This window comes from Sphaeroforma arctica (genome assembly GCF_001186125.1).
Source record: "Sphaeroforma arctica JP610 unplaced genomic scaffold supercont1.624, whole genome shotgun sequence".
Classification (NCBI taxonomy): Eukaryota; class Ichthyosporea; order Ichthyophonida; genus Sphaeroforma; species Sphaeroforma arctica.
In genome coordinates, this window is record NW_014039934.1 from 1 (window position 1) to 11,583 (window position 11,583).

At 38.9% G+C, this 11,583-nt stretch overlaps 1 protein-coding gene across 1 annotated transcript; it reads left to right on the plus strand.

Annotated features, from left to right (window-relative positions):
- Positions 1-8,789: 8,789 nt before the first annotated feature.
- Positions 8,790-10,272, plus strand: SARC_07682 (hypothetical protein; the record flags this gene model as incomplete). Its single annotated transcript, XM_014298367.1, has 1 exon — positions 8,790-10,272. A coding segment is annotated over one exon (1,178 nt), but the record flags the coding sequence as incomplete, so codon positions are not given.
- Positions 10,273-11,583: the final 1,311 nt, after the last annotated feature.

The following is an 11,583-nucleotide window of genomic DNA, read 5'->3' on the forward strand; positions in this document are numbered from 1 at the left end:
CGAATGTGCTCCTGATCAGAGGGGTGCTTGATATAGGGTGTTCTACTATATATATATACATACATACATATATATATATACATATACATATATATACATATACATATATGTATACATATACATATATATATACACATATATATATATATACATATACATATATATATATATACATATACATATACATATATATATATGTATATATATTCTTTTATGATTGAATATATCATGAGTTCCATAATAATGACTACCACGCCAGAATCAGTCGCATTAAGGTAAATATCCTTGAATTTCATCCTGAAGTAATCTTGTCACGCCATACTCGCATAAATCGTAGTTGTAAACATCCAATGTTTCATATTTACGCATATCGCGCTATTTATACGCACCCAAAGAGGCTGTTCATAATCTACTGCCATATTTACGCCAATTAAGCCACACTCATACATAATATTGCATTTATCCTCCAGTGTAATACGGAATCGCAGCGTCCACGCCATGCTCGTCCTAACATATGAAGGTAAGCTTACCAAATAAATACTTGTATACTCAAACTTATCACGCTAAGTATACTCACCGAAAAGCATTGATCTTTGTGCTGTCTATAGTAAATCCGCCAAGTGGTGAATTAACCCTCAACCCTTGCTTGCGTACATGATCATAATCACTTCTAAATAAGAAGCGCACTGTACGTCCTATGCGTGCCAGTTGTGCACCGTAGAACCCACCCACGCCGCCTGTACCGATGATAGCGTATGTCTTAGACATTGTTTAAATATTCGGGAAATGTGAATACATACATCCCTTGCTTCGTATATATCAATATGTGTGTATCTCGTACTATATTATTTTAAAGAAGTAGGCATGATCTGGAGTCTGGAGAGAGCAGACATTACGCGCCTTCATTCAATTGAACAAATATTTGTATATTCTACGCGTCATCAAAATCTGTTCCGTGGAACAATTAAAATTACATATTCAGACAAAAACGTTATCCTGTGGAATTGATACGCTGGCTCATCTGAATCTGATTGAGGAGGCTGGAGAGCAGCTAAGCGATTCTGCGACATGCCCCTGGGGCCTGTGGGCTGTGGGAACTCCTATTTAAGGAATATGGCAACAACAACAAAAATAGCCGTATTATATTTTTATAATACGTAATACGGAAAGATTTTTGAAAATCCTAAAACATGTCATATGGCCAAAAGCTCAAATAAAATATGAAAAAAGCGACCTAAAAATAGAGGACAGAGAGACCGACGGATTTAAAAGCCGAGTACTGGATAACTGGATATATGGTAGCCTGGAGGTTCGATTTGGCTTCTTCAGTGCAGAAGACACCCTAAAAAATCTGTTAATCGCAATGTTCGGTATTTGTCCGCCAAAACGAAAATATGGAACATGTAGTGAAAAATCGGAAATATGAAATATTTCATATGTACCTGTACATGTGTACATGTGTGCACCGTAGCCAGCAATTGTATAAATAACCGTTTATCGTCTCCGGCGGATTCGTAAATTTGACCACGTTATGAACTGGGGGAGGGTGGGGGGGTCGACGTTAATCCTTCCTGGAGCGAGCCGTAAACTTCTTAAATTTCCAACAACAACAAAAACACAATTCAAAGAATGTCCAATAAACATCAGACCAAAAAAAATCTATGAACACGATAAATTGTGACAGTATCTATGATTCAAGATGGCAGATATCATTGCTCGATCTCAGTTAGTTGTACAGATACCATACAAAAATTGGTTATCATTTTATCGCAATAGCGTAGTGCGAACGAATGTTAACAACCCTGGATATGATCAATTTAGTAGGCTTATGCGTTGGAATATATTTATAGTGATTTTGTTTACACAGTTAAGCTTTGCAGGATTTATATTACCACATGTCTCGGAATTGAGGAAAGTATTCACTGATACTTCCGTTACAAATTCAAATATTGATCGAAGTCGGTGTGTTCTTTATTAACAGAGTAATATTTTTTTACTCCAATTTATATTACATTGCGAGCAAGAATTGCCTTACATAGTGTTGCAGTATATATACAAGCGCTCGACTAAACAAAATTGGAAGTTTGGGGTGGTAACTCAGGGATCAAAATCGGCACAACTATGTGTAGAAAGTACGCAATATTCAATAAAATCTCGCAAATCGACTGAATATACCCAGAAGTACCCATTAATGATAGTCCAGTTCACTCTTGTGGATCAAGTGTAAATAGTCTTGCAAAGTTGCGAAACTCGCGAAACTCGCGAAAAGTCGTGAAAAGTTGCGAAAATCACGACTTCAGCGGAGGATTACAGAAAACCGTGCGAAATATTATATTTGGGAGCCCTTTGGATCTGGGGTAGGAAATTTTGAAATTTTAACTCTATCGGCCGTTATTTGGTTGTGAAAACTGGGATTTCGCGAGATTTCGTGGTAAATCGCAAAACTTCAGTGCCGAATAGCTGCTGATAGAGTTAGAATTTCGAAATTATCCACCGTAGATCCATAGAGTACCCCAATGTGGTACTGTACACAGTGGGGATTTTCCTAACCTGCAGATAGTCCCTGTATTCTTCCGCTGAAGTTGGCGATTTTTCGCGAGTTTTCGCGAGTTTTCGCGACTTTCGCGACTTTCGCTACGTTCGCGAGTTTTGACGAGTATACTCGAGTCGCCACTACTACACTCGAGTCAACAAGACACAACTGGACTATTTTTCATTAGTGGATACTTCTGGGTATATTTAATCGGTTTTCGAAGTTTACTTGAATTTTGCCCTTTTTATTCAGAAACTTGTGATAGTTATATGATCTATGAGGTGTCAGATTGTATTTTTGTGTCATATGAACGGTGAGGTATGCATAAGGCATTCATTTTACAGATTGTTAAGGTGATTTTCAAGTACCAGTTAGTATCATGAAAGATCCCGAACCAGTAGCATGGTTGTAAAAATGTATTGAACATTGCGAGCGCTTGTCTGGTTACTGCAACACTACGCTAGGTTATTATACTTACTCGCACCGTAAAGCAAACATGCTAATATCAATAGATATTGTTCTGTGTATAAAATAGATACTGACGTTGAGTATTTGCCGTTGTATTAAGGTTATTATTTAGTGTATTTTTCTTAACTGTATATCCAATTTCACTATAAGCTATAATATAGTAAGGTATAAGCATACATAGAATCCATATAGGTGATTAGCATTCATTCCCACTACGCTATTACGATGAACTGGTAAGATTAAGTGGTAAGCAGCGTTCGTAAAAGATATCTATCACCCTCTAGCATCGAGCAATGATATATGCCATCTGGAGGTATAATATCACTGTCAGATTTCATCGTGTTTTAAACAGTTTGTCCGATAATTAGACATTCTCCGAACTTAGTATTGTGATTCTCCAAAATTTACAAAGGCCGTTTACGGCTCGGTCCTGGATTTAAATTCTATCTGTATTTACGTTAATCGTTGAATTAAAATTATTTCTGTAAATACGTTAATCGTTAAATAATAACCGTTAATCGTCCCCGGCGGATTCGTAAAATGTAACCGACGCAACTGAATACGCGTAATGAACTGGGGGGGGGGGCGTTGACTTTAACGTTAAATTCTAATAACAGTCCACGCGAATCGTTAAAATTCTTAACGTTGATCGTCCCCGCCTGATTCGTAAAATTTGGAAGGGGGGGTAAGGGGGAGGGAAGCTCCCCCCCCCCCCCCCTCAAAATTGATATTAATTTCCGTTAAAGTTTCCGCTCAAATTTCTGCTGCGTGGGGGGGAGGGGGTCAGTTTCCACATTCCACAACCCACTGCTTAGGGGCCTGAGTATCCAGTCGGCCAGTCCCGCAGGGCCACAGTAACGCATAGTGCGTACTCTAAAATGTCGCAAGAAGTCAGAAGAATTTATTTTTACAATACTTTTTACTTTTGTGGAAAAACATATGTGGCCTCCAAAAAACGAACAGAGGCTACATATGGAATGAAAAGTTAAAACAATAAAGGAATGTCTTTATACGGCACTGGTGATAATAAAATTATTAACCACCTCAGGCCCAGTTTCCTACCAGCTTGTACTTTTTCGAGTTTACTTTGCTATTAAGATGTAAATAGCGTGATTTTAGCACATTTATTGCACTTCTTGTATTAGTTTTTTATCGGCCTCAGAGGAGAGGTCGACGTATGTTAGACACGAATAGTGTCAACTGTAAAACCATGGGCGAATCCCAAGCAATAGCTAAGACAGAGGACGCCTATATACATGTGTCTAACTGCTAACATATGTCAAGCCCTTAAGACCGACAAGGACCTATCATAAGTGCAACAAATGGGTTGTATCCGCGCTACAATATCTAACATTTAAGTCGAGCGCTTTGAGCCGACAGATATAAACAAACAAACCCAGAAAACAAACACATCTCACTGTAGTGTTCTGCTTAAAATCACGCTATTTACAGTAATACACATATTTAAACAAATTAAACTCGAAAAGTATGTATGAGACTGGTAGGAAACTGGGCCTGAGGTGATTAATAATTTTATTGTCACCAGTGCCGTATAAAGACATTCCACGCCCCAGCCCACAGGCCACAATGCCACACCCTGTAGCGGTGTAGCCTGTAGGCCTGTACAAATTACAATTGAACTTTTGAATTTGAAGTCTTCAATTCTTCATAATCATGAAGGCGAAGCTGAAAGGTATTTTTAGTATCTACTCTATAGAGAGAGATACAGCAACACTGACGCACCGACTCACCGACGCACCGATTCACAGTCTCAGGAACTAACGTCCATAAGTAATATGTATTTATTTATTTATCACTGAAAGCGTTAGTTAGTAGTCCCTTCCAAACTTTATTGCTGGGATTTGTGTCGCGCTTTTTGACCATATATGGTTATCAGTTTTAACGGTATGTAACCGTTAGATCGTAAAGCTTCTGTTTGGTTTGGTTGTTTTGTTTTTAAAAAACAAAAACAAATATTAAGTGCTGGGTTTAAAATAAATTAAGTGCTGGATTTTCTTAATTTGTTTAGAAAAGACAGAAATTATACTTGCACTTTTAAAAAAAATAGTAATTAAATGGCTCTAAAAATCTAAACCACAAAACCAGAAATTAAGTGTACACTAGGCGATATTTCAGCCCAAACCTTGAGAATTTGAAATCTGAACGGAAAGCTTAACGGAAATTAGTATCAATTTGATGCGGAGCGGCTACGCCACCCCCCCTCCCCCCCCACGCAATAACGTTAAGAATTTCAAACCCATAAGTGTACACAGGGGGATATTTCAGCCCAAACCTTGAAAATTTGAAATCTAAACGGAAACCTTAACGGAAGGCGAAGCTCCCCCCCACTCGCGTGGGAAGTGGGATTGTGCCTTCGTGGGCTAATATGGGTAATGGGCTATTTGTGTTTTTGGTTTTAAACTAATAATAAAAACATCACATCGGGATATAGGCCCCTGAGGCCTATAATAAGGCACTATGTAGTATGTACCAACTCCTAAGCTCATAAGGTTATGGGGGCACGGGATAGAAGTTGAACGTAAACGCATATTTATTCGATTTTATAACGTTTTAACGGTTTAATTGTGATCAATAAGGCCTACCTAAGTTCTTCTATAGGACTGGATAATATCGTGAACATGATGCACACTTAAATGTTTAGACCTAAATTTGCACCTATGAGTATACAAAGGACCGCATATGAAATAAAAGTTGAACGTAAACGTTAACTATTCGATTTATAAAGGTTTTACAGGAAAACGGTTTGAGGTTAGTCCCAGAGTCCCAGTACCTCAGGGCTTAGGGCCTCAGGCTCTCTCAAGATTGTTAGCTGGGTTGGTATACGACAACGACATACACCTCTGAAAAAATGTCGTCGCGAAAGGTATGACATGTCGTCTCGATATGTGTGTGTAGGCTACGATTCAGCCACCAGCAGACCTGCCGACACAATGTCGCGACCGACATGTCCTACAAAATGTCGCCGCGACATGTACTACAGGACTACGATTTATTTCCTACTCTCTCAGAGAACCTACTCCTACAAAAAGAGCTCTCTAGTTGTAGTAGTAGTAGTAGTAGTAGTAGAGAGAGAGAGAGAGAGAGTAAAAGAGAAAATCCACTCACTGTCTCACTCTGCACCCCCCACCAGGACCAGGTATTTAGACTGGAACTCTGGAAGTCTGGAACTCGAAAATAAAATCCTTGGAGTCTTGGACCTTCAAATTTGAAATTTCCTTCAATTTTTCATCTGTGCTCCAAACAATATTTAGGGGACTCTTAAGACTACGGCTGGTATGACTAACTCTTAAGACTACGGCTGTTAAGCGTCCCGCTCTCGCGTCCCGCCAATTAAGCACCCCTCCCTCGCCTCCCTCCAAGTTGGCGCCCCTCTCTCGCCCCCCTCCAAGTTAAGCGCCCCTCTCGCCACCCTCCGAATTAAGCACCCCTCTCTCGCCCTCCTCCAAGTTAAGCGCCCCTCTCGCGTACACCTTACTATAAATAGGGGGTAGTATGTTTTTATTGATCCGTTAGAAAGAGTGGGAAAGATGTAGGTAATAAATAAATAAATAAATAAACGTGTATATAGGCGAGCGTTCACGAGTTTAATATAAAATATAACGGTCACAAAATATTCAAGTACTATGTATTTATTTTCGAGCACCGTATATCGCATACGTAACTGATAAGTGAGATATTTTTGTGAAATAAGCTGTATTTGTGTCAGTAACCTTTCTGTTGTTGCGTTGCGGCGTCCAAAGCTTTGTCTTATTTTAAAAATCAATATTTAAAAAAAACTAAAAATACTGACTTCACAGTAGTTCACTCAAGAGCTCACTCATATGAGTATCTGTCAGTTGTATTTAAATAACAAAAAAATCAATTCTTTATAGAAAATACTTGCACAACCTCTCAAATCACATCAAAGTGTGTCGCAAATGGCACAACAAAGAGTCACAACTCGCAGGTCACACGCAACTGCGCTCGCGAGAGAGTCCAAATGAAAAAAAACTCACAACCCGCAACGGCTCGACTTATTTTAACAACAATAGATTCTTATTATAAAAAGACAAGCCCATGACATTCGCGGAAGTATTTATATGTAGAATTCTGAATTGTAGATACATACATCTTCTTTTTTTTAAACACTCAGCAAATAGAATAAAATATATGTTCTGCTCACACAATCTCACACTCTAAATACTCTAGTATTTAGTCTACCCGCGAGAGAGCAGTAGGCAGCACTGAGCACTGAGCAGACGCGCTCACAAACACTCACAACCAAGAAGTCGCAACACGCAGGAAGAGTCATCAGTCGACAGTCAGTCAGTCACAGCACTCAGGTCTCAGGGGCCCCGGCTCTCATGCCTTCAGCCTCGTCCTTTAGGGCTCAACCGCTCAAAGCCTCAAGCCTCAAGCCTCGAGGAGTCAGGTTGACTCAGGGACTACAGAATATAGATTATTCATTATTCCAACCGCCACGTCTTCATTATATAAATACTCCTCAACAAGAGACAAGTGAGAGCCTGAGAGGTTTCAACTTCGCTCAAGCCGTTTCCCCATAATACTGTAATTTTTTTTCAGATAGCCCTATGTAAAATAGTATCACGTCCCTTTTATTTTCAAACAATTCCCTAAATATATATAAATTGTCCTATATTTTTTTTTGTAATCTCTAGCTATTTACTCTCTAGTCTTCTAGAGATCTAAGCATCATATATAAGGCTGAAGGCACAGAATGCGGCTGGTTTACTCTTTGTCACCGTGTCAGGCTGTCAGCCTGTCAATTGTTGTAAATATGTATGGTCTCGAGCGGAAATCAAGGTTATCGTAGCGGAAATCGAAAATTTAGCAGAGACCTAAATCCAGAGGGCCGTGAAAAAAGTATAATATCTTGTAATTTCTGACATTGTTTTAATATCTGATATTTAACAGTTTGTATCGTCTCGTCCAATAGATTTGATATTGGCTATTACGTACATATATTTATTTATTTTTTAGAAAAACTTTCAAAAATGGGAACTTGAGAAGTTTGTACCAGCCCTCTATTTGTTAAAAAAAAATATTGGCGAAAAAATAATTATAAAGTTCTTTTTTTCAGAAGGCTAAATCTGAAAAGAATATATATGTACGTGAGAAAAAAAACAAGCAAGAGGATTTTGAAAAAAGAATTCAGCATATTGTTTTAAAAAAATAGGATACTTCACACATACATACATATATACTGTACTCGGTACTGTACTGGTTTTGTATTTTGGTGATAAAAAAAATCCAACAAGAAGAAACATATATATATAAAGTTATACGAATATTTTTAGAAATGTTCTTTTTTTTCTTTTTCTTTTTTCAAACACATATATCATAGCCGTGATCACAGTATTACCCTCCATTACGAGAAATAATGAAAATATAGCAACACCAACGTATAGATGAAGTTTACGTGTGTGAACTTGCATATTTTGAAATAAATTACAATACATAGTTTTATCCACGCATCATGTCAACGCAAATGTACAAAGAGGCAGTTACCGCTGCTCACGACAGTCGCTATGTTCAGTCGCTTGAAGCATCAGTGCCGACATCAACATCTACCTTAGGTGTGTGTACCTTTTATCCGGCGTATACGCGGATTCTTGGTGTTGAACAGGACTATATGTAGCACTCTTTTTACTTTATGAGAGTTTCTTTTTCGAGTATTCCTAGGTTTGCAACTACATCCTGGTGTACATTGCGAGCCTCTGTATGTCTTTACCTTACTTATTTTTGCATGCTTGTGTTCATTATGCAGACGTCACTGCAGGCAATCAGAACGAGCTTAGCGAATGCAACGCCAATTTTAGACGGGATCGTGTAGAGAGTAGAAGTGAAAGGATTGCCCCTAAAAAAAAGCGAAAAAGCACATCAAACTCGGAAACTGAAGGGAGCGAAGGTACAGCAGTAAGTCAGACTACGACGGAAAATGAAGACAGTGGATTAGTAGAGTCTATTGTTAAGCGAGTGAGGCAGAGGCGTAGCTGGGCAGAGTTGAACCGGTCTTTTACTTGCTCGTACGAAGGATGTGACCGTAAATACGCATCGAATCATGCCTTGACATTGCACGAACGTAAAAAGCACGAGAACGGAGGTGTCTTCAGTACTTTACGGTCAGTGCCACAACATTGGTCACATTCAAGTCAGCAATTGCAAGCCTCTCAGCAGCACAGCAGTTCACAGAATTATGGAAACAATCAACATCATAGCAACGTGCCCAATGAAGTGTATAGTTCGAATATAAGCCAACAGACTACACAGTCCAGCGAAGATAGCTCGTCGCCGCACTCGCAGCAGCGAGATTCACGATCATCTATTGCCCTTCCGACTAAAAACAGACCCCAAAACAATTCAAGACAACTAACCACACAACACATAAACTCACAGACGGCCAGAAATTCGAGAGATGGATATGGCAGGCCATCGTTTGCGCCTCAGGCTGTATATAGAGCGCCATTTTGTTCACAGACGACACAGAATGCGGGAGATCTAGATGCCAGACCATCAATAGCGCACGGGGAACTTTCATTTGCAGAACATCATTCATTTCTTAATGAAAAATGTAATCACGATAGTGAAGCGCAAGATAGTGGTGATGGACGGCAGGGAGGCAGAAAACAAGACAACTACCAGTCGCGTATGCAAGTGTCTCAACTTGCATTGCAATACTCAGGCGAGCCACAGAATGCACAACCGCAGTACGAGACGTATAAAGGGTATGGGGATAGTGGGACAGCCCAGCGACCTCAGCATGGCAATCTAAATTGGTACTTATCTTTGTTGAACAATACTGTGTGCACAACGAATACGCAGGAGAATTTGTCACGGACCTTGTCATTGGCGAATAATGCGAAGATGTCGATAGGAAATCGAACAATGAAGCAAGGTGGGCACGCATGGAATAGAGGTGACAATAATCTACGATGGTTCGGTTGATTCCGAACAATCATTGAGGTCGGTAGAACAAATATACGCAATAGAGTTATCTACTATCCTAGGCGGGAGGGCACCTGTTGATCTGATTTCTTCGGTGTCTGCTCCTATTCAAGCCCTATTTTATCCTCAAAATGGCACATTTCAGATGCAGAGACATTAAAGCGTCCAGCAGGATTCTCATATGCAAGAAGAATACTGTAGGTTGAATTCTTTTTTTATTGAAGCCGTACGACACAATGCATAGTTCAACACCTTTCGGAATACAGTGTCCACCGACACTTGTTAATAAAGAAGATGTCCGTGCAGTTAACTCTTATATCAATTTTGCACAAATATTTCCTGATATTTATCGTTTTCATTACGAACAGCATATCTGACTTTAAAAATGGTGATATACATCGCATGTCAAGTAGTTGCCAATACTATATTCGTACATATTTAAAAGGTTAAGTTCGCGTTCCTTTCGTGCATACATGGTCCATTTATTGATAAGTAACGTAATGTAGTACTATTGCGTAGTAATCCTGAGTGCCCCTCCGAAACACCTGTTGATATGCTTCAAGGATATCCACTGCTTATCATTAGCACACTGGTGTATGTATAAAGTCTCAAGTCAACGAACCGACTCCGAATGTATGACTCGAGCTAAATTTGCATGACGACTTTCTAAACAGGATTCGACAATAGGGAATGAGTAGTTCTGTTTTGCAATCTTGCAAAGGTTGTTTAGATACTTAGAGTCCAAAGCAAAATTGACAATAAAATAAGAATACAGAGATAGATTGCAACTGCAAACACCCATAAGCATAACGTTGTTGTATTCTGTTGTTCTTGTAAGAATGTAAAGTACACCTATCTAGCTTCATACAAACGTTACACACATAAATTAGATACGCATAATTAGGTGCTCACATCTGTATCACCCAAATGTACAATACGCATGTTTAGCTACAAAGCAAACCATATGTGATATAAGCTGAACTTGCTGTATTCTGTTTCTCTATATACAAACGTAAAATACGCATATTTAACTCCATACAAACGTATCACATACAAGAAAGATATGCATACTAAGCCACATTTTTACAGATGTAACAAACAAATTACAAACAAAAAAATTTAAGTACGAATGGTTAAATAAATAGCTGCACAAATGACAAGCTAAACTTTTGCCTTCTGCATAGCCTTCCGGAAATTAATGTTCTGAACTTCTGACACATAGGCATAGCCTTCTAAATTAAACATCTGACATAGCCTTCTTTTTTAAGAGCCCGCACTGTGAACAACCGACCGGGCAAATGTCCGGCAAAATCGGAGATTAGCTAAACTACTGAACGTATTGAAAATCTGAGACCACGAGCATGTTCAGCGTGACCAAATTAGCAACGGACAATACTTCAACTACATTATGCCTGTAAGGATAGCATGTTTATTTTTATGTCGGGATAACCGCTGTAACACGATATAACACGATATTCTAACATGTATTAGTGTAATGCTGTTGGTCCATATCTTTTGATCATTGGAGATTATTTTATTTTTTAAATAGGCTGGAAAACATATCGGGTAGCATAAAAGAACATTTTTTTGAAATCGAACCAATTATAATTGTATAT